A 23,418-nucleotide genomic window follows, 5' to 3' on the forward strand; every position below is an offset into this window, starting at 1 on the left:
ATCTGCTCTCTTCACGCATTCTGTACAGCTCCCACAGATGAGTAAGGTAAGGACGGTCAGAAGATCCTAGTTTGATTGAATCATCTTCAAAATATAGCTAATAAATACGGGAAGATTAATGGGCCTGGAGGAGAAGAATAGGTTACAAGTAAGGACATGGGGAAGGCGAGAATAAACCCGGTGCAGTCAGGGTTGCAGTCAGAGGTCCTGTTGCAAATTCATTACTTTTTAATATAATCGAATAGATATATCCATAGACATGTAGTTGTGATATCTCTATAAAATTAGGATCCTGAAAGGCTTAGGACAGGCTGAGGAACTAACAGGAGACTAAAGAGACATGACAACTACACTCAACTCATGATTCTGGATTTGATTCTTGGGTCATGATTGGGGACATCAATAAATTGGATGGATGTTATTTCTTGATGTTGCTGGTCATCTTGGAGTTATGTGAAAGGGTGGTCTTGTACTTAGAAAATACACCCTGAAGGATTAAGGGGTGATGAGCAACTAGGTCCACACACTCTCAAATGGCTCTGTTAGGGTGCAGGAGGGCTCCCCAAATAAGCCACAATGGCATAGTGATTAGTTTGAATTAAAGTTACTTAAAACACAACCAGCAAGAGTGACACTCTGACCCTCATTTCTGTCCCCCAGAAAGCAGAAAATAAATCTCTCATGAGAAAGATGTACCCCTTGCATCCAGGGGTAAGACACCCCTTTCACCAGAGAGAGGGAATTCGGGTCAAGAAACTTGTATAAACCTTATTACTTCTTGAATTTACTACCAGGGACAAACTGCTTAGATTCCTCTCTAACTGAGCACCCAAGACCCAAGTTTCTTTGCCCTGTCAATTCATCTCTACTTAATTGTTTCTTTCCCTAAAAGGTATAAAAGTTGCCTGCTTCAAATTTTTTAATAGCTTAAGTTACAAAGGTAATATTAAGACATATATATTATATACAATTTGTTGAAAATCCAAGAAGAGAAAATACTATGGATCATCTGTAAAGTAATACAATTTCTGAAGCTGACTTAAAAGTTGCCAAAATTAAATTTAGCATTTGCCACTAATTTAAGACAAATACTGTAATTTATAAAAAACATATTGAAAAAGTAAAAAAGAAAAAAGTTTGCTTTGGCCACTATTTAGGTTCTCATTTCTATGGGACCTCTGTGCACATGAATTAACATTTGTATTTTTTCCTGTTAATCTGTTTTGTGTCAATTTTATTATTAGTCCAGCTAGAAGAATTCAGGAGGGGTGGTGGGGAAATTTCCCGTCCTTGACAGTTCAAAAACATTTATGGGAGTTCTGTGTACTTTTTCGGCTACTTTCATATAAATTGGAATTTTTTTTTCAAAATAAACAGCTTTCAAAAGTAATCAGATGTCATTTCTCTGCTTGAACTCTTCTCACAGAACTTATGTCCCACACAGACTTGCATGTGAATGTTCAGAGTCACTTTATTCACAATGGTCCCAAACTGGAAAGAACTCAAAATGCCCATCCACTTGCAGAACAAACTGCTGATCCACACAATAGAGATAAATTCTAGGGGACTCCCTTGGAGATGCAGGAGATGGGAATCCACATGCTAATGCAGGGGCACATGTTTGATCCCTGGTCTGGGAGGATTCCACATGCAGAGGAGCACCTCAGCCTATGTGCCACAACTCCTGAAGCCCATGTGCCTAAAGCCTGTGCTCCACAGCAAGAGAAGCCACCACAATGGAAGCCTGCTGCTGCTGCTGCTAAGTCACTTCAGTTGTGTCCGACTCTGTGCGACCCCAGAGATGGCAGCCCACCGGCTCCTCCGCCCCTGGGATTCTCCAGGCAAGAACACTGGAGTGGGTTGCCATTTCCTTCTCCAGTGCATGAAAGGAAAAAGTGAAAGTGAAGTCGCTCAGTCATGTCTGACTCTTCGCGACCCCATGGACTGAAGCCTAGCAGGCTCCTCCATCCATGGGATTTTCCAGGCAAGAGTACTGGAGTGGGATGCCATTGCCTTCTCCAACAATGGAAGCCTGGCACACGGCAATGAAGAGGAGCCCCTGCTCGCCACAACCAGAGAAAGCCCGCGCGCAGCAACCAAGATCCAGCACAACTAAAAAGAATAGCAATGATAAAAAAAAAACATTCCAAGAACTTCCCTGGTGGTTCAGGAGTTAAGACTTCACACTTCCCCTGCAGGGGGTGGGGTTCAATCCTTGGTTAGGCAACTAGGATCCCAGATGCTGCCCAGTGAGGCCAAAAAATTCAATAAAAGCATTCTAGACAGAGCACAGTTGCAGTGATAGAAAGCAGATGGGTGGTTGCCTAGGGTTGGGATGGGGACACTGACTGCAAAGGAGCACAAGGGAGCCTGAGGTGTGATGGAATGCTATCTTGATTATGACCTTCACACAACTATATACAACTGCCAAAACTCATCAAATACTAAAATGGGTGAATGCTGTCACTGTAACTCAGTTTACAAAATCCTCTAATAGTTCCCCATTTTGGAGTGTACGCATGCCCCTAAGATGGCCTGTACAATCCGCTTTTCCATCGACCCTCTCCCTCCCTCCGACACCAACCACTGTGGCCAACTTCCCCTTAAACAGCCACTCAGAGCAGGGCCAGTCTGTTTTCTGAGACTGAGTACAGTCACCGAGAGCGAGCAGTGTGCTCCCAAAGCAGCAGGGCCTGGGTTCGATTCATTCTCAGGGAACTAGATCCTACATGCCACAACCAAAGATCCCACCCACATGCTGCAACTAAGACTCAGTACAGCCAAATAAATAAATACATGAATGAATAAATATTGAACAAACACAAAAAAATGAGCTCCAGGATGCAGTTCATATGCATAAAAAGTAACACAAAATCTAATCAAGTGCTTGATCCAATTCTTTTACTTTTATTAAAGTGTCTCTACCATTAAAGTTTCTCTACCATTAGCTGCTCCAAGATAACACTAGAAAAGCATCCCATTATAGTTTTATATACCTTAAGATGTGTCCTAGACTAGCACCAGCATTGTTGATAGGGCAGTGGGTCAATAAATGAAATACTAGGTAAGGAATACAAATAAAAAATTTATTGTACAAAATTAAGGCCTTCACAGTTCACTAAGGCTAAACAGAGACTAGGTAATCTTTTAAATCCTTTACAAAAAGTTCACATACACTTCCCCTTTCCCAACTATTAAAATGAACTGATCAAATGTTATCAAAATGAAAGCTATAAATAACACTGAGTCTTTAAAGACAGCTATCCCAAATGTTATTTTTTGGCATAGGTGATCTTCATGGCATGGGATGGTGTGATCTTAAATCCCTGCAGAGCATCCCTGGCAGCTCCAGCCTGTCCATCATTTTCAAATTCAACAAAAGCGATGTCATGCCTCCCAGGTACCAAACGTACTTCTTTGAAACCAGGGAACCTGTAACGAATTAAAACAATGCTTATATATGTAAACAATTTATATATATGCAAATATAGAGATGACATCAAATACAAAATGTCTATTCTGTATTTAAATTTGTTAAGCAACATCATGATATACGTCCAAGAAAATGATCACATCCCACCAAGAATCCTGAGTGGGATGAAAGAGACTGAAATATAATTAATACCATGAAAAGAACTGCAGGAATCATGTAAGCTAATTCTATTCCTGCCACTTCATCAAGGCTTTGTCTCCTATTTTACTTATCAACTAGAATTAATAATTCAAACGTTAGAGGTAATTTAGCTTTTTATTTGCTTAATCTGCATACTGGTTTCGATTCATGATCAATCTTGGAGCAAATCAATGAAGCCGTAAGGAATTACTGTGCGATATACAAATAGATTCAACCCAGGGAAGTGCTATCTGTCCTGTCAGGAGGCTCTCAGAACACAGACTTGTTTATGAAAACACTTACTGATTAAACAGCATGGATAGCATCATCTCATTAGTCTCTTCTGGTAAATTATTAAGGAATAAAATATAGTTTGGAGGGTAATCAGGGACCTATTAAAAAGAAAAGGCCAAGTTAACTTATAAGTATAAAAAGTATAGTAAGCCATTTTGGCTCTTACATTTAAATCTAAACTTCAGAGAATTACATTCCACAGTTTAAGGCTTATGAAATCTTACCCCATCAAGCACTAAAGGTGAAAAACAGTGACACCAGAGAAGTAAACAAAACCTAACAGTAATTAAGGTTGACATTCAAGTCACTTAGTAAATATTTGGAAGATTATAAATCTTATTAACAGTTTTTAAGTATTTAATTTACAGTATTTAAAATAATATTTAAGTTTTAAGCATCTGGAGGCAGCTGGAATGGAAGGCTTTTGTCATCTGGATTACACAGCTGGTCCTAACAAAACCAGAGATGGCATTGGTGTCACCCGTCCTCAGCTGCTTAACTCTCAGATACTCAACCCTACTGCATACTACCTCCCAGTATGTGAGAAAATTTTGAAAAATAAAGATTTCCACTTAGTGCTACTACTAAGGAGCCCATGCTCTGCAACAAGAGAAGCCACTGCAATGAGAAGCCCACACACTGCAGCTAGAGAATAGCCCCACTCACCACAACTAGAGAAAGTTTGTGCATAGCAACGAAGGCCCAACGTAGCCAAAAATAAATAAATTAAAAAGTAAAATTAAAAGAGAAAAAGAGAAAGATTTCCATGTAGAACCTATATTTGGGGATTTTTAATGTTTTTTCCAAGTAAATGAGAGTAAATTTCATGGGAGAAAAAAGATGAAATATAAAGAACAACTTAGGGCTTAGAGAATTATGTGCTGGACTATAATTGCTGAAAGACTTCAAAGTAACTTCAAAATGCAAGTAACTTAAAATCAGAGGAGGAAAACCTTGGTGGTGCAAGGAATTCCCTGGATATAAGGATCCTGTCAGACCCTAGTACCTAAGGGACCAAGTGGGAAACCATTAGTGTGTAACTCAAGCTTTCTGAGGTCTTTATTGGAAAGACTTGGTAGTTTCCTGATAAATCTATATTGTGCCAAGTTGCTTCAGTTGTGTCTGACTCTTTGCAGCCACATGGACTATAGCCGCCAGGGTCCTCGGCCCATGGAATTCTCCAGGCAAGAATACTGGAATGGTTGGCCATTTCTTCCTCCAGGGGATCTTCCCAATCCTGGGATTGAACCCATGTCTCCTGCAGCTCCTGCACTGCAGGCGGATTCTATACTGCGGAGTCACTGGGTAAAGATCTGTATCAGGAGACTTATATACGTACTGAGGAAATAAGAACAATGGTAACTATAGAACAACTTTGCTCTTTGAGAAAAGATGGGTTAGTGCTTCACCCAATGGGAATGGATTTCAAGCAACAAGCCTGGAAAACTCTGGGCCACATCATGTGAAGAAAACAACCATTCTGCTTCTTATCTTTATAGAGCTTAGAATATATTGTTTAATCCTGTCATTGATCATTGTGGGAAACAAGGAATAAAGACAGGTTTTGTTTTCTTCTTCTTAAAGAAAAATAAAATGTTTTGAGGAAGGAGGTTCCACATTATTGTGGCTTATAGATGGAATCATTTTCAGTTTTTGGAGACATGAGGGTTGTTGTACATTACTGCTATTGTTTTGTAATTTTATTTTAAAGTAAGTATCACATGGAAAAAATATTACCTGAGGATTTGGTGTTGCATTTCCTTGGGTATTAGCTGAATTTGGTGTTCCCTAAATGAAAAAAGTGAGAAACAGTTAAAACTTCCAATCCCTCTAAAAAAGTAGCAAGTGTTTAAAATTATTGCACTAAAAATAAGATTAACATAGATTTTTTTATTCCATTTTATTTTGAGAATTTACATCTTAAAACTCTGACTCAAATCTTTATGTATTTATAACTTGTCAAATATTTTTAAACGGTCTGTATCATAAAAGTCAACCTCTAAGTTTCAAAATTATGGAGAAATATATGAGAAAAACCAAGGACCAGCCTTTCTCATTTTTCTTTTTTTAAAACAACTAGAAAAAAAAGTCAAGCATTATACTTATTAAAACTGATTTCTAATTACTTTCAATCCCAAAGTAACTAGTTTTTGGATGATAATTTCACCTTTATCTGGAATTTTTAAATTAGATTTTTGAATTTATGAACTGTTCAAAGAGAAGGCTGATTTCAGTGGAATACTAATAAAGATAAAATCTACAGTATTATTTATACACAGAACTTGAAAAATAAGCCAATAGATAATAACATATTTTGGATAATGATAGAGTTAATAAACATCATACAAATTCAAATAAAACTGTCTGATATACAACAACAAAATATGAACTTTTGCCCATCTTACCTGACCAGGCTTTTTGTTCACGGTTGTTGCAGTCTGTTCCACAGTTTTGGCTTTCTTCTTTTCTTTTTTCTTTTCTTTGTCAGCAAAAGTGCCACGCATTTTAGATATTATATCAGAATCTGTTTTGGCATACTGGATTCGCTGTTTTAATTATTTAAAAACAAGTCAATTTTCATTATGCTGAAGGCTATTTACACTCATTAATATTTCAAATTTCATTACACAAATATGAGCTAATTTTGAACACATCCTGAAGGAAATCTGTCAAGTATGCTGAGTGCCAAAAGAAAATAAATTGTGGCCCCTGATTCGCAACTGAGACAAAGTTAGAGTCAACTGTGTTTATCAGAAGAACCACAGATTTTCATACGGGACAAACAGGACTTTGAAAAACCTGTGCCAATGATCCTCTCCATTAAAGACACAGAAGAGTGCACTGGAAAGCTGTCTATGCCTTACAGGGACACTCGACAGGTCAAGATGTGCATGGAGTTTGTTATTTCTCAAGTTAAAATACTGAAGACTGAGAATGACTTTCCTTTGAATCTGGACTATTTTAAATGAAATAATGAATAGTGGCATCAACTTAAATTTAAAAAGTTTTGAAAGGAAACAATAAGATGGCATCACAGCTGTGCAACCAGGCCACTTGCATGAATAATACGCCATAGGCAGCATAAAACTTTTCTTTCCTGGGGTCCAGAAAGCTGAAACTACCTCTCTGATCATATCAAAACACCAGTTCTACCAATTCCTCTCTACAGTTGTCTTCTATGGCAAGAATTTGATCTCAGTATGAAGAGAACAAGTGACATTTTACAATAATGCAGGTTTGCTAATGTACAGCTCAGGGAACTCTACTCAGTACTCTGTGACCTAAATGGGAGGGAAATCCAAAAAAGAGAGGATGTATATATATGTAGGACTGATTCACTATGCTGTATAGTAGAAACTAACACAACACTGCAAAGCAACTATACTCCAATAGAAATTAATTTTAAAAAATAATGAAGGTTTGAAAACAAAGAATTTGTTAACCAAGAGCAGCTCTTTCCTTTATGTTAACTAGAGATGACTATATGGGGGATAGATAGCTGGGAAGAGAAGAGAAGCGAAAAGGAAAGATATTCCCATCTGAATGCAGAGTTCCAAAGAATAGCAAGGAGAGATGAGAAAGCCTTCCTCAACGATCAATGCAAAGAAATAGAGGAAAACAATAGATTGGGAAAGACTAGAGATCTCTTCAAGAAAATTAGAGATACCAAAGGAACATTTCATGCAAAGATAGGCTCAATAAAGGACAGAAATGGTATGGACCTAACAGAAGCAGAAGAACTGAACTGAACTGATATGGGGGAAACAAGAGGAGACCAAGCCTCTCACGACACCTCCATTCCTTCAGTCAGTCAGTTCAGTTGCTCAGTAGTGTCTGACTCTTTGCGATCCCATGGACTGCAGCACGCCAGGCCTCCCAACCCCCGGAGTTTACTCAAACTCATGTCCATTGAGTTGGTGATGCCATCCAACCATCTCATCCTCTGTCATTCCCTTCTCCTGCCTTCAATCTTACCAAGCATCAGGGTCTTATCAAATGAGTCAGTTCTTTGCATCAGGTGGACGAAGTATTGGAGTTTCAGCTTCAACATCAGTCCTTCCAATGAATATTCAGGACTTATCTCTTTTAGGATGGACTGGTTGGATCTCCTTGCAGTCCAAGGGACGCTCAAGAGTCTTCTCCAACACCACAGTTTAAAAGCATCAATTCTTCGGCACTCAGCTTTCTTTATAGTCCAACTCTCACATCCATACATGACTACTGGAAAAAACAGCTTTGACTAGACAGGCCTTTGTTGGCAAAGTAATGTTTCTGCTTTTTAATATACTGACTACGTTGGTTATAACTTTTCTTCCAAGGAGCAAGCGTCTCTTACTTTCATGGCTGCAGTCACGATCTGCAGTGATTTTGGAGGCACCAAAAATCAAGTCTGTCACTGTTTCCCTATCTATTTGCCATGAAGTGATGGGACCAGATGCCATGATCTTAGCTTTTTGAATGTTGAATTTTAAGCCAGCTTTTTCACTCTCCTCTTTTGCTTTCATCAAGAGGCTCTTTAGTTCTTCTTCGCTTTCTGCTGTTAGGGTGGTGTCACCTGCATATTTGAGGTTATTGATATTTCTCCCGGCAATACTGATTCCAGCTTGTGCTTTATCCAGCCCAGCGTTTCTCATGATGTACTCTGTATGTAAGTTAAATAAGCAGGGGGACAATATACAGCCTTGGCATACTTCTTTCCCAATTTGGAACCAGTCTGTTGTTCCATGTCCAGTTCTAACTGTTGCTTCCTGACCTGCATACAGATTTCTCAAAAGGCAGGCCAGGAGGTCTGGTATTCCCATCTCTTTAAGACTTCCCCACAGTTTACTGTGATCCATACAGTCAAAGGCTTTGGTGTTGTCAAGAAAGCAAAAGTAGATGGTTTTCTGGAACTCTCTTGCTTTTTTGATGATCCAAAAGATGTTGGCAATTTGATTTCTGGCTCCTCTGCCTTTTCTAAATCGAGCTTGAACATCTGGAAGTTCATGGTTCACGTATTTGTGAAGCCTGGCTTGGAGAATTTTGAGCAGTACTTTGCTAGTGTGTGAGATGAGAGCAATTGTGCGGTAGTTTGAGCATTCTTTGGCATTGCCTTTCTTTGGGATTGCAATGAAAACTGACCTTTTCTAGTCCTGTGGCCACTGCTGAGTTTTCCAAATTTGCTGGCATGTTGAGTGCAGCACTTTCACAGCATCATCTTTTAGGATTTGAAATAGCTCAACTGGAATTCCATCCCCTCCACTAGCTTTGTTCGTAGTGATGCTTTCTAAGGCCCACTTAACTTCACATTCCAGGATGTCTGGCTCTAGGTGAGTGATCACACCATCGTGATTACCTGGGTCGTGAAGATCTTTTTTGTACAGTTCTTCTGTGTATTCTTGCCACCTCTTCTTAATATCTTCTGCTTCTGTTAGGTCCATATCATTTCTGTCCTTTATTGTGCTCATCTTTGCATGAAATATTCCCTTGGTATCTCTAATTTTCTTGAAGAGATCTCTAGTCTTTCCCATTCTATTGCTTTCCTCTATTTCTTTGCATTGATCACCGAGGAAGGCTTTCTCTCTCCTTGCTATTCTTTGAAACTCTGCATTCAAATGGGTATATCTTTCCTTTTCTCCTTTGCCTTTCACTTCTCTTCTTTTCACAGATATTTGTAAGGCCTCCTCAACCACTTTGCATTTCTTTTTCTTGGGAATGGTCTTGATCCCTGTCTCCTGTACAATGTCACGAACCTCCATCCACAGTTCTTCAGGCACTCTATCAGATCTAATCCCTTAAATCTATTTCTCACTGTATAATCATAAGGGATTTGATTTAGGTCATACCTGGATGGTCCAGTGGTTTTCCCTACTTTCTTCAACTGAAGTCTGAATTTGGCAGTAAGGAGGTCATGATCTGAGCAACAGTCTGCTCCTGGTCTTGTTTTTGTTGACTGTATAGAGCTTCTCCATCTTTGGCTGCAAAGAATATAATCAATCTGATTTCGGTGTTGACCATCTGGTGATGTCCATGTGGAGCCTTCTCTTGTGTTGTTGGAATAGCGTGTTTGCTATAACTAGTGTGTTCTCTTGGCAAAACTGTTAGCCTTTGCCCTACTTCATTCTATACTCCAAGGCCAAATTTGCCTGTTACTCCATGTTTTTCTTGACTTCCTACTTTTGCATTCCAGTCTGCTATAATGAAAAGGACATCTTTTTGGGGTGTTAGTTCTAGAAGGTCTTGTAGGTCTTCACAGAACTGTTCAACTTCAGTTTCTTCAACATTCCTGGTCAGGGCATTACAGTGGTCATCTGAGTTAAATTCACCCATTCCAGTCCATTTTAGTTCGCTGATTCCTAAAATGTCGATGTTCACTCTTGCCATCTCCTGTTTGACCACTTCCAATTTGCCTTAATTCATGGACCTAACATTCCAGGTTCCTATGCAATACTGCTCTTTACAGCATAGGACTTTACTTCCATCACCAGTCATACCAGCAATTGGGTGTTGTTTTTGCTTTGGCTCTGTCTCTTCACTCTTTCTGGAGTTATTTTTCCACTGATCTCCAGTAGTATACTGCACAACTACCAATCTGGGGAGTTCATCTTTCAGTGTCCTATCTTTTTGCCTTTTCATACTCCAGCCGTTAGGCGTCCTCTGATTGCAGGACTTACTCCAAGTGGACTTGACACTGCCAGCAACTCTGCTAGTCTTGCACATCATCATCTAACCAAAAGGAGCAGGTCTAGACTAACTCTGACTTGGTCCAGGGATTCTCTCCCAACTCCCCTGGGTCTTCAACCTTCTTCCTGACCTGAAAAGATCTTGGGTGATCTTGTACTTGTCCCTATGGCCTGTGAAAATCTCTCACCTCAGCCCTCACTCTTAGTTGGCTGGTCTAGAGCAGCAGTTCTCAACCTGATGAGAATCTGCCCACCAGGACACAGCTGGCACTGCTGGCTGGAGACACTGCATCGTCACGCTAAGTGGACAGAGGCCAGAGATGCTGTTAAACACTCTCTGATGAACCAGAAAGCCCAAACAATAAAAAAAAGTTATACAGTTCAAAATATCAAAAGTGCCAGTGTTGAAAAACAGTAGACTAAATACTGATGAGGGATAAAAATTCACCCACAGCTTGGAGAAGGTCCAAGATTTACATTTATACCAGAGGTTTAAGAAGATGGTTTCACTTTACTGAGGTATTTTTGGAATTAAAGAACCAAATGTCCTTGAATCACAGAGAATAATTTTGTTCTGAGTTCCAAGTCGTAGACAATTTTGTTCATTTCTGATCTGGTATGTTGGCGTTAAAATAGAAGAACAACTGAAACCACCTAAGTAAATATAAACAAGATAGCTCAAGGAACATTCTTTTCCCTCTTCCAGGATGCTGGAGATTTGGCAGTACCTCCTACTTTACTGAAGGCAGAGAAGAGACCTCCTAAAATATCTCCAATATGAGATCAGTCTAATGGGCTTTTCCCTTTGATTTTCAGTAACTAGCTGGCAAGGTGAAGCCAGTGCCAAATGCAGCAAACAATTTCCAGCTTTCCTGGACTTCAATCCCAGGCATATGCAAATGTGTCATCCCAACTTAACAAATAGTCCTAAAATCCTTTATGTGAATAAATGGCTTCTTCATACTAACATAATTTCAGATTTAAACTAAAACCCAGTCTTATGCTACTACCAGCTGAGATCTCAATTATGCTAGTTCTTCATGCTAGTGAGAAAGATAAACTGGTTTCAGGAAATGCCAATTTACCGTAAGTTGGGGTGTAGGTAGGTATTACCCCTCCTCAGTTTTTCTGGAATACGACTTTCCAAACATACGATGGTGAGAAATCGCTAGGTGGGAAATGATGGGAAAAGGAAAGTCGGATAGAGGCTGAGCAGAATATGTGCGGGAGTAACAGACAAAAAGTGCTCAGTCCTGAATTAAACAGTGCAGTACCGAGGTCCTTGGAGTGCTGACTATGCCAACACTGCCTGGTATTGTACGTTAGGTCTTCTTGGGACACAGATACACCCTTCCATCTGCACACCTTCTGTGGCTGCTTTTCCAACTATAAAGGCAGTTTAAGGAGCTGAAAAAGAGATCATCTGGCTCGTAAAGCCTAAAATATTTACTATCTGGCCCTTTACAGATCCAATGCCTATCCTAATTGAGGGGTCAAAAAAAAAATCACAATATTGGATGTCAGCAGATTACCTTTCAAGTCTTGACGATGCCACTGGTTACAGTAACATAAGCTTTCTATGCCTGATTCTTAATTTGTAAAGAGATCACAGCGGTGATCTGCACTACAGATTATGGTCCAAATCCAGCCCATGGCCCGTTTTTGTATGGCCTATGAGTTAAGAACTTTTTTCTTTCTTTTTACAATTTTTAAAGGATTATTTAAACCACAAATACACAAAAGAATGTGCAATACAAACTTTATGTGGTCCATAAAGCTTATAATATTATCTGGTCCTTTATAAAAGTTTTTGCTTGCCTGTAAATTTGACCAAAGAATACTCAGTCTGCTTATTCTTTTTTTTCTTTTTTTTTTCACAGGTGGTGAAACAGAACACGCACAAAAAGCCAGTTAATGGCAGAACCAGAATGAGAACATGGGACCCTGAAACTCGGCCTCAGCTCTTTCCCCAACACCCCTTCGCATCACATTCCAGTTCCAGAAGAAAAGCACTAAAATCCATACCCAAGGTAGAATGTACCCATTCAAACACCAAGAGACCTCTGGATTATATACTCTGTCTCTAGCCTGATCCAATCCGCTACCATCTCTGACTTATACCAATGCCTCCTGCATTCCTTACTTCCCTCCCCACAATTCAACTTTGACCCAGCAGCTAAATGTGAAATCTCAGGTCACTCCTGAGTTTAAAACTGTCCTTAGATCAGTGCTTTAACTGCATAGCTTCTAAAGTACAGTATTTCACTATGGTATTTTCTGAAACTTTGGACTGGATTTCCTCTTTGACTCATGGTTTTTGTTTTGTGTTGTTTTACAAGTTTACAAACAGAGGTTTCTTTTTAATCTTCTGAGTAATTAATCTCCAGTTCTTAGTTCTTTTGACATGATAGTATTGCCTATACTGCCATTGTTCTTAAAATATTCTACATCTCCGTGTATTTTGCTTCTGCCTCTCTGAACTACTATAACTCAAGAAGTGAATATTATCAACTCTACTACTAATGTGTTTGTATAAAAATAAATACATAAATAAACCTCAACCCACTACATACAAGGTAGAAAGCAATAGCCACACTGTCAAGGGTACACTTACAAATCTACCATACCATTAATAGCGATTAAAGCCAAAATAAGACTGATTTACCATTGGTTTGCCATAAAATGGAAATCCCTGTAACTGTCTCAAGGCATTTGTAGATGAGCCCAGTTCCTTAAATATAACAAAGGCTTGTCCCCTCATCTTCATGGTCTTCAAAGCAACGATATCTACCACATGGCCAAACTGAGAAAACAGGGCATACAGGGATCTCTTCAATTCTGCACAAAATTAGAGAGGAAACAAGTCATTTGTGGATGAAACTATGACTGAAATTCTTCTTAGAATGACACTGCACTGAGTGCACCCCACTCATTTATTTATACAAAGTTACATATTTTAATAATAACATACTATTCCCAATGGCTGTTTAATTTTAAAAGTTTCTGAAACCATTTCATCTGAGTGAGAACAGATTTAACACATCTTCAGCCCCTACCTATTTTTAATCTCTAAAAAGCCTTAAAGTCTTTACACAATAAGGGATAAACCATTATTTCAGGCAGTGAGAAAGATGACTAGATGAGAACTTTTGAAGCTGTATAACTTTTAAGATGGTAGTAAATAAACACACTTTAGTTTTTTTAAAAAAACACTTACCCTCCTTTTTAATTTTGTCATTCATATTGTTGATATAAATTGTATGATTTGGCCTGATATCCATGTTTTGGGTTAAACTGTTCCAATAGCCTAAAGAGACAGTAAATATTGTTACTAAATAGGGAGGATTGGTTCACGTCATAGGGTGGCATTAAGGACACAACACAAAGGTACTGACTTTTCAATTCTTTCAACCCCAAATGTCAGTTTGAAAACTGAAAATAGCAGTTTGGCAGTAGTCTTTAAAACCTCTCCAAAACTTGCTAGCCATCCTTTTTAAACAAAAGAAGAACAGTTCTCAGGCTGAAAACTTGGTGGCGCACCGTTATCTAGTCAATTTTTAATAATATTCTTTTATTCCATACATTTATTTTTATAACCTATTTCTCTTATAACAAGTGAGACTGTTTTTTCCATCTGCCTAATGAAACAACTTTCCTTTTTAAACAATATTTAAAAAGTGAATAGATTTGGTGAAAAATGAAAAAACAAGCTAACAAATGCATGTTCAGTAAAAATCATAAGATATAGAACATTAATGAAGTTTGCCAAGAACCTTTTCATGAGTACTCTCATAAAGTACTTTCATATTATTACTTAATTTATATACACCATCACCAAGTCCTGTCTCCAAAGTCAAATCGAACGGACTTGAAACGCTGGCACAGTACCACATGATGGTTAAGAACTCAGATTCTAGTGCCAGTGGATCTGAATTCAAATCTTTCTATGCTTCTTACTAGCTGCTTGACTGAGGCAAGTTCCTTAATCTCATAGGTTCACATATGTAAAATGGGGATGGTAATTTGCCCAATAGAGCTCGGAAGACTAAATGAGATAAAATTCTTGGCAGCTTTAGAATGAGCAGTAAGCACTTACAACAGCTGTCACTGCTATCTATTACAGAATAAAGCAGGGATTCCCAGGTGGTTCAGTGGTAAAGCATCGGCCTGTCAACGCAGGAGACGCGGGCCTGAACCATGGGTCAGGAAGATCCCCTGAAGAAGGAAATGGCAACCCACTCCAGTATTCTTGCCTGGGAAACCCCATGGATAGAAGAGCCTGGCGGACTACAGCCCATGGGGTCGCAACGAGTGGAACATGATTTAGTGACGAAACAACAATAAGTTAATGCAAGTCCTTGCCCACGGTTACATAGGTGATGCGCAGGAGGCCTGAAAATTCAACCCTTGTTTCCTGTCTCTTACACTTTTCCTTCACACCCACCACACTATTTCATTTTTCCCACTGTTTTAGTCGCGAGTTGGGACCTTGCTTTATTTCCTTGGTGGCCCACATATTCCTTCATTTCACGAACATTTACACTCCTAGCACATGCACAGCATAGGATGTCTGACAAGCAAAACGCCGACAGACGAGGACTGTCCTCGTGCGGGTTAACAGGTGAAAGGTAACGCTTCTCAGAGGTTTGAGACCCCCTAAACCGAAACTTGGGGGACTGGTGACTCGAAGATGATGAAGAGAAGGAAGTGACAGGCTCCAAAAGGGGAGCCTCTGGGAAGCCCCTGAGGACGCACAGCGCGCCGTAAACTCCTCCCATCGGCGAAGGTTATCCATAACTTCACACGCGCGAGGGTCCGGCCTCTCCAGACGCAGCAACATCCGCCCATGGGCTCCGCCCGAAGCCCCAGGAAGCGGCCACGCTATGCCCGGCCCCGACTTTTCCCGCCTAAGACAAGCTCTTAAGTCCAGGGGCCTCGCCAGACCCGAGAGTCAGTTTCCAGGCCTTCCTCGGCGACCCACCACGCCCCTCGGCTGCATACATTCCGGCCCTAGCGCCGCGGACCGCTTACTCTCGGCTCCCGCAAGGGAAGGTTTGGCTAAGCTGCAACTCGTAGCCAGAAGAGAGGAGAGAGTGAAGGAAAAACCCCGTCAACTCACCAAACAGATCCACCGTAAGAATCACAAGCCAGAAGCCGGAAGTGGAATCAGTCACCGGAAATGACGCTACCAAGAGCCTCAATCGAAAGCCGATCAGTCAAGAAGCCGAGCCCAGAGGGGATCGATGCCCGTCGGTCTAGACGGCAGTAAGTAATCGCTCTGAGCATGCGCACACTTGGTGGGCGGGGAGAACAGGTGTGAAGGGGAAACGGGGTAAGGGAAAGAGCCTTGGGGGAATTCTGTGGGTTTAACTCGAATTCTCGGGGAGCGCAGTAAGAGTATAAGGATAGACGGTGATCAGTTCTGTCACAATGAGTTTGCGCTGTTCAACATAGAACATCCTGATAAACACATCTGTGGGCTTCCCTAGTGGTTCAGACTGGAAAGAATCAGCCTGCAATGCGGGAGACCTAGGTTCGATCCCTGGGTTGGGAAGATTTCCTGGAGGAGAGGGCATGGCAACCCACCCCGGTATTCTTGCCTGTGAAATCCCATGGACCGAGGAGTGTGGTGGCCTGCACTCCATGGGGTGGTAGAGTTGGACACGACTGGACACGACAAACACATCTGTAAGTTGAAAGCACTGTAAGATGCAAAAGCGAACACATGTAATAACACCTAACCTGCCCAGCATCACACATTTAATCCAGACCTATCACAAATGTGCTCAGAACACTCACATTAGCCTTTTTGTTGTTCAGTCGCTCAGTCATGTCTGACTTTTTGCAACCCCGTGGACTGCAGCACACCAGCCTTCCCCGTCCTGCAGCATCTCCTGGAGCTTGCTCAAACCCATGTCCGTTGAGTTGGTGATGCCATCCAACCATCTCATCCTCTGTGGTCCCCTTCTCCTCCTGCCCCCAGTTCTTCCCAGAATCAGGGTCTTTTGTAGTTAGTCAGTACTTCACATCAGGTGACCACATTATTGGAACTTCAGCTTCAGCATCAGTCCTTCCAATGGATATTCAGGATTGATGTCCTTTAAGATTGACTGGTTGGATCTCCTTGCAGTCCAAGGGACTCTCAAGAGTCTTCTCCAATACCATAGTTCAAAAGCATCAATTCTTCGGTGCTCAGCTTTCTTTATGGTCCAACTCGCACATCCATACATGACTACTGGAAAAACCGTAATTTGACTAGACGGACCTTTGTTGGCAAAGTAATGTCTCTTCATTTTAATATCTTGTCTAGGTTGGTCATAGCTTTTCTTCCAAGGAGCAAGCATCTTTTAATTTGATGGCTTCAGTCACCATGGGCAGTGATTTTGGAGCCCAAGAAAATAGTCTCTCACTGTTTCCATTGTTCCCCCATCTGTTTGCCATGAAGTGATGGTACTGGACTCCAAGACCTTCATTTTTTGAATGTTGAGTTTTAAGCCAGCTTTTTTATTCTCCTCTTTGACTTTCATCATGAGGCTCTTTAGTTCTTCCTCAATTTCTGCCATAAGAGTGGTGTCATCTGCATATCTGAGGTTATTGATATTTTCCCCCGGCAATCTTGATTGCAGCATGTGCTCTATCCAGCCTGGCATTTTGTATGATGTACCTGCATGTAAGTTAAATAAGCAAGGTGACAATATACAGCCTTGACATACTCCTTTCCCAATTTGGAACCAGTCCGTTGTTCCATGTCCAGTTCTAACTGTTGCTTCTTGACCTGCATATGGATTTTTCAAGAGGCAGGTCAGGTGGTCTGATATTCCCATCTCTTTAAGAATTTTCCACAGTTTGTTGTGATCCACACAGTCAAAGGCTTGAGCATAGTCAATGAAACTGAAGTAGATGTTTTTCTGGAATTCTCTTGCTTTTTCTATGATCCAATGGATGTTGGCAATTTGATCTCTGGTTCCTCTGCCTTTTCTAAATACAGCTTGAACATCTGAAAGTTTTCGGTTCATGTACTTTGAAGCATAGCTTGGAGAATTTTGAGCATTACTTTGCTAGTGTGTGAGATGAGTGTAATTGTGTGGTAGTTTGAACATTCTTTGGCATTGCCTTTCTTAGGGATTGGAATGAAAACTGACCTTTTCCAGTCCTGTGGTCACTGCTGAGTTTTCCAGATTTGCAGGCATATTGAGTGCAGCACTTCAGCAGCAGCATCTTTTAGTATTTGAAATAGCTCAGCTGGAATTCCATCACCTCCACTAGCTTATAGTTGGGCAAAAATCATCCATACAAAGCCAATTTTATAATAATGTGTTGAACATCACATGCAATTTGTTGAGTACTACACTGAAAGTGAAAAACACAATAGCAGTCTGGATACAGAATGTAGTTCACCCTTATGATCACATGACTGACTATACTGCAGGAAAATGGAAGGATGGTCACAACTCAGGTCTCCAGGGAGTCCCTGGGAGGGGCCACCAAGTAAGCGTCCTTGGCTTCATGCAGGAAAGATTTCAAGAGTCATGGTGGTAAAGTGAAAGCACGTTTATTGAGAGAGATACACATTCCATAGGCAGAATACAGTCCATCTCAGTCAGTGAGAGTGGGGCTTGGTGGGGGAAGTTAGTTTTTTATGGGCTAGATAATTTCATAGGCTAATAAGTGGGAGGAATAATGCAACTATTTTAGGGAAGGAGGTGTTTCTAGGACTTGGGGTATTGCCCACTCTTTTAGTCTGCATTGGAGCTGTCATAATGCCTGTGGGCATGTTATTTAGCATATGCTAATATATCACAATGAGCATATAATGAGGCTCAGGGTCTAGTAGGGGCTTCCCAGGTGGTGCAGTGGTAAAGAACCCACCACTAATGCAGGAGATGTAAGAGATATGGTTTCAATCCCTTGGTCAGGAAAATCCCCTGGAGGAGGAAATGGCAATCCACTCCAGTATTCTTGCCTGGAGAATCCCATGGACAGAGGAGCCTGGTGGGCTACAGTCCAGGGGGTTGCAAAGAGTAGGGCACGACTAAATGACTTAAAGCAGCAAGGTCTACTAGATGATGAATCTTCTGCCATCTTGGGTCTCATAGTTTCTAACCAGTTTTTGTCGTATCTTTGATGGCTACATCATTCTTTTAATGGTTGTGCCCTGCCCCTTCCTTCCTTCTAAACTGGGAGCTGTGGTTTGCTGCCCAGCATTAGGACACAGTAACTACTACATGTTGTTAGCACAGGAAAAGCTCAAAATTCAAAATTTGAATTTTGGTTTTTATTGACTGTGTCTCACTTTCACATCTGCGTAAAGTCAAAAAATCGTAAGTTGGATGATCATAAGTTGGGGACCCTCTGATTGAAACAGAGCCAGACCCTATGGTCCTTACCCCTCACCTGGCTGTCCTGGGTCTTCCGGAGCAGTGCTGTGGCCATAACAGTGTATGAGCCTGTTGCTGCTTATGGCTAGCTAACCCAAGTAGGGGATTTGGGGGATGTTCCTAGCAGCTGCCAAAGTCATTTGATTTGAGGATCCTCCCTGTTTCTCCCCTCATCACTGGCTGCCAACTTACACTTTTCCTTGGTGACATGGAACTTTGCATTTGGGATGAGCTGATGAGGTCCAAGACCAGGTAAGTTCACCGGTGTGCACACAGGCACCCTTCCCATCTGTGAGTTCTAGTGATGTTTGGGCATTCTTGCCAATTAGTTCTAACGTCTCTCTGCCATTGAAGAGCATTCATAAGTGCCAGTGCTATTTGGGCATTCTTGCTGGTTGGTTCTGATGTGTGTCTGATGTGGAGGTCTGTTTGGGACATGAAGTGCTATTTGGGCATTTTGCCAGTTGGTTCTGACATGTGTCAGATGTAGACCATTTGTGAACACTGACTGCTATTTGGGCAATTTGCCAATTGGTTCTGATGTCTGTCTGCCATGGAGGACCATTTGTAAGCATAAGGTGCTAGTTGGGCATTCTTTCCAATTGATTTTGACATCTGTCTACCTCTGAGCACTGTTTGTGAGCACTGAGTGTCATTTATGCATTTTGCCAATTTGTTCTGACATCAGACTACCATTGAGGATCATTAGTGTTGGGGAAGTGTTTGTTCGGGACTCCATACCGGTAACCCTCAGAGGGGGTTTATGATAGATCTGTTGGTTGGTCTGTGAGTGTATATCCCATTTGTATGATTGGTACTCTTGCTGCCTTATGTAAAATGGGAAATTTAGGTTCAATTCATTTAGAAAAATTTTAGCTATGAAATTATGGCCAAAAAAAGAAAGATGATTTTTTTGGACAATGTATGGCAGCAGTATTCTTTAGATTCTCGAGAAAATTGGTTAAGATAAAACTCTTGAAATTAAAAAAAAAAATCAGTTCTTTTCACATATGCAGTTAGGGAAACCTATCTTGATAAAACACTTTTTTTAGACCCCAAAAAATAAAAATATGACTAGGAGAAACTTTGAAGTTAATGCTTATCATCTCCTTGAAATACAAACACAGTCCACTTTGCCTGGATCTTCAGCCATTATATCTATTACTGTGGGCAAGAATCCCTTAGAAAAAATGGAGTAGCTATCATATCAGCAAAAGAGTCCAAAATGCAATACTTGGATGCAATCTCAAAAATGACAGAATGAACTCTGTTCGTTTCCAAGGCAAACCATTCAACATCACAGTAATTCAAGTCCATGCCCCGACCAGAAATGCTGAAGAAGCTGAAGTTGAATGGTTCTTTGAAGACCTAGAAGACCTTCTAGAACTAACAACAAAAAAAGATGTCCGCTTCATTATAGGGGACTGGATTGCAAAAGTAGGAAGTTAAGAGCTACCTGGAGTAACAGGCAAATTTGGCTTGGAGTTCAGAATGAAACAGGGCAAAGGCTAATTGAGTTTTGCCAAGAGAATGCACTGGTCATAGCAAACACCCTCTTCCAACAACACAAGAGAAGACTCTACACATGGACATCACCAGATGGTCAACACTGAAATCAGATTGATTATATTCTTTGCAGCCAAGGATGGAGAAGGTCTATACAGTAAGCAAAAACAAGACTGGGAGCTGACTGTGGCTCAGATCATGAACTCCTTATTGCCAAATTCAGACTTAAATTGAAGAAAGTAAGAAAACCACCAGACCATTCAGGTATGACCTAAATAAAATCCCTTGTGATTATACAGTGGAAGTGAGAAATAGATTCAAGGGATTAGATCTGAGTGCCTGAAGAACTCTGGACAGAGGTTCATGACATTGTACATGAGGCAGGGATCAAGACCATCCTCAAGAAAAAGAAATGCAAAAGGTAAAATGGTTGTCTGAGGAGACCTAACAAATAGCTGTGAAAAGATGAGAAGTGAAAGGCAAAGGAGAAAAGGAAAGATATGCCCATTTGAATGCAGAATTCCAAAGAATAGCAAGGAGAGATAAGAAAGCCTTCCCCAGCAATCAATGCAAAGAAATAGAAGAAAGCAATAGAATGGGAAAGACTAGAGATCTCTTCAAGAAAATTAGAGATACCAAGGGAATATTACATGCAAAGATGAGCACAATAAAGGACAGAAATGATATGGACTTAATAGAAGCAGAAGATATTAAGAAGAGGTGGCAAGAACACACAGAAGAACTGTACAAAAAAGATCTTCACGACCCAGATAATCATGATGATGTGATCACTCACCTAGAGCCAGACATCCTGGAATGTGAAGTCAAGTGGGCCTTAGAAAGCATCACTACGAACAAAGCTAGTGGAGGGGATGGAATTCCAGTTGCACTACTTCAAATCCTGAAAGATGATGCTGTGAAAGTGCTGCACTCAATAGGCGAGCAAATTTGGAAAACTCAGCAGTGGCCACAGGACTGGAAAAGGTCAGTTTTCATTCCAATCCCTCAGAAAGGCAATGCGAAAGAATGCTCCAAATACTGCACAATTGCACTCATCTCACACACTAGTAAAGTAATGCTGAAAATTCTCCAAGCCAGGCTTCAGGAATACGTGAACCATGAACTTCCGGATGCTCAGTCTGGTTTTAGAAAAGGCAGAGGAACCAGAGATCAAATTGCCAACATCCACTGGATCATCGAAAAAGCAAGAGAGTTCCAGAAAAACATCTGTTTCTGCTTTATTGACTATGCCAAAGCCTTTGACTGTGTGGATCACTATAAACTATGGAAAATTCTGAAAAAGATGGGCACACCAGACTACCTGAACTGTCTCTTGAGAAACCTGTATGCAGGTCAGGAAGCAACAGTTAGAACTGGACATGGAACAACAGACTGGTTCCAAATAGGAAAAGGAGTACATCAAGGCTGTATATTGTCACTCTGCTTATTTAACTATATGCAGAGTACATCATGAGAAACGCTGGGCTGGAAGAAGCACGAGCTGGAATCAAGATTGCCGGGAGAAACATCAATAACCTCAGAGATGCAGATGACACCACTCTTATGGCAGAAAGTGAAGAGGAACTGAAAAGCCTCTTGATGAAAGTGAAAGAGGAGAGTGAAAAAATTGGCTTAAACTCAACGTTCAGAAAACTAAGATCATCTGGTCCCATCACTTCATGGGAAATAGATGGGGAAACAGTGTCAGACTTTATTTTTGGGGGGCTCCCAAATCACTGCAGATGGTGATTGCAGCAATGAAATTAAAAGATGCTTTCTCCTTGGAAGGAAAGTTATGACCAACCTAGAGAGCATATTAAAAAGCAGAGACATTACATTGCCAACAAAGGTCCGCCTAGTCAAGGCTATGGTTTTTCCAGTAGTCATGTATGGATGTGAGAGTTGGACTGTGAAGAAAGCTGAGTGCCGAAGAATTGATGCTTTTGAACTGTGATGTTGGAGAAGACTCTTGAGCGTCCCTTGGACTGCAAGGAGATCCAACCAGTCCATCCTAAAGGAGATCAGTCCCGGGTGTTCATTGGAAGGTCTGATGTTGAAGCTGAAACTCCAATACTTTGGCCACCTCATGCAAAGTGTTGACTCATTTGAAAAGACCCTGATGCTGGGAAGGATTGGGAGCAGGAGGAGAAGGAGACCACAGAGGATGAGATGGTTGGATGACATCACCAACTCAATGGACATGGATTTGGGTAAACTCCGGGAGTTGGTGGTGGACAGGGAGGCCTGGTGTGCTGCGATTCATGGGGTCACAAAGAGTTGGCCATGACTAAGCGACTGAACTCAACTGAATTTGTAAAGAAGCTCTATTTTAATTGGCCTTAAAAAATTATAAGCACTTACAAAACAAATCTAAATTTACCTACTTTTGTCTTCTTGTAAGACCAATAGGGAAACTAAAGATATTTTGGTTTATTAAACATGCATGTTGTACCACTGAAGAAAAATTATGCTATGAAAAACTGTCTGTTTTTTGAGTTTACTGAATATGTTTTTAATTTGCCAATCAGAAAATGCTGGTGTAACATTCAATCTCTTGTTTCTTGGTTTTTTTTGTTAATATATTCAGGAATCAAAAATTGTGATATATACAATGAGAAGAGAAACATTTCAGTGTAAAACAAGTAGGATATGTGTTGTTGGCAAAGAAAAGGTATAAAAATGGAATTATTTTTCTTGAGGAGAAATGATGATAATAATTTTGTTCTACAGTTGTTTGTTTCTGGATGAGGAAATACAAGACAAATTTGTTTGGATCCAGAAAATGATAAAAGGTTTATGATAAAGGAACTTTAAGAAAAGAATTTTGTATGTTGTCAGGATTAAGATTAGACTGAATTTAATTAGGTATATGAATTTTGCTAGTAACAGTAAACTGATGCAAGACTGAATTTTTTTTCTCTCTCTGTTAAGAAAGCAAAATTATCCTGGAATATTGATCTGATTT

General features: G+C 40.5%; 1 protein-coding gene and 2 long non-coding RNA genes across 4 annotated transcripts in view; 2 read left to right on the top strand and 1 right to left on the bottom strand.

Annotated features, from left to right (window-relative positions):
- The window catches only part of LOC145532116 (uncharacterized), a 52,966-nt gene extending 39,187 nt beyond the window's left edge, over positions 1-13,779 (top strand). Inside the window, exon 3 of the long non-coding RNA XR_014073002.1 lies at positions 12,450-13,779. This is a non-coding gene — a long non-coding RNA (uncharacterized LOC145532116). The remainder of the gene's footprint in view (positions 1-12,449) is intronic.
- Positions 3,066-15,737, bottom strand: SNRPB2 (small nuclear ribonucleoprotein polypeptide B2). 2 transcript variants are annotated; one of them, XM_081556454.1, is made up of 7 exons: positions 15,689-15,737; positions 13,787-13,876; positions 13,235-13,407; positions 6,313-6,453; positions 5,645-5,695; positions 3,917-4,005; positions 3,066-3,432 (listed from the first exon to the last, which is right to left on the bottom strand). In XM_081556454.1, exons 2-7 carry the CDS (start codon positions 13,848-13,850, stop codon positions 3,273-3,275), a joined length of 678 nt encoding a protein of 225 aa, XP_081412580.1. In that variant the 5' UTR covers positions 13,851-13,876; positions 15,689-15,737; the 3' UTR covers positions 3,066-3,272. The 2 variants fall into 2 exon arrangements, with proteins under 2 accessions (XP_081412580.1, XP_081412581.1); XM_081556455.1 differs by having other exon boundaries at positions 15,601-15,704.
- On the top strand, positions 14,723-23,050 carry LOC145532117 (uncharacterized). Its single transcript, XR_014073003.1, has 2 exons — positions 14,723-15,834; positions 20,230-23,050. It is a non-coding gene; the product is annotated as an uncharacterized LOC145532117 (long non-coding RNA).
- The last annotated feature ends 368 nt before the right edge of the window (positions 23,051-23,418 follow it).

The sequence above is a fragment of the Giraffa tippelskirchi genome, chromosome 13, assembly GCF_054371585.1.
Source record: "Giraffa tippelskirchi isolate mGirTip1 chromosome 13, T2T-mGirTip1v1.2.pri, whole genome shotgun sequence".
Taxonomy (NCBI): domain Eukaryota; kingdom Metazoa; phylum Chordata; class Mammalia; order Artiodactyla; family Giraffidae; genus Giraffa; species Giraffa tippelskirchi.

Coding starts and splice junctions, on each gene's coding strand:
- SNRPB2 (XM_081556454.1), bottom strand. CDS start 13,850: ATGGATATCAGGCCAAATCATACAATTTATATCAACAATATGAATGAC. Junction 6,454..13,234: donor CATTTTATGGCAAACCAATG/GTAAATCAGTCT, acceptor TAATTAAAACAG/CGAATCCAGTATGCCAAAAC. Junction 5,696..6,312: donor TGAACAAAAAGCCTGGTCAG/GTAAGATGGGCA, acceptor TTTTTCATTTAG/GGAACACCAAATTCAGCTAA.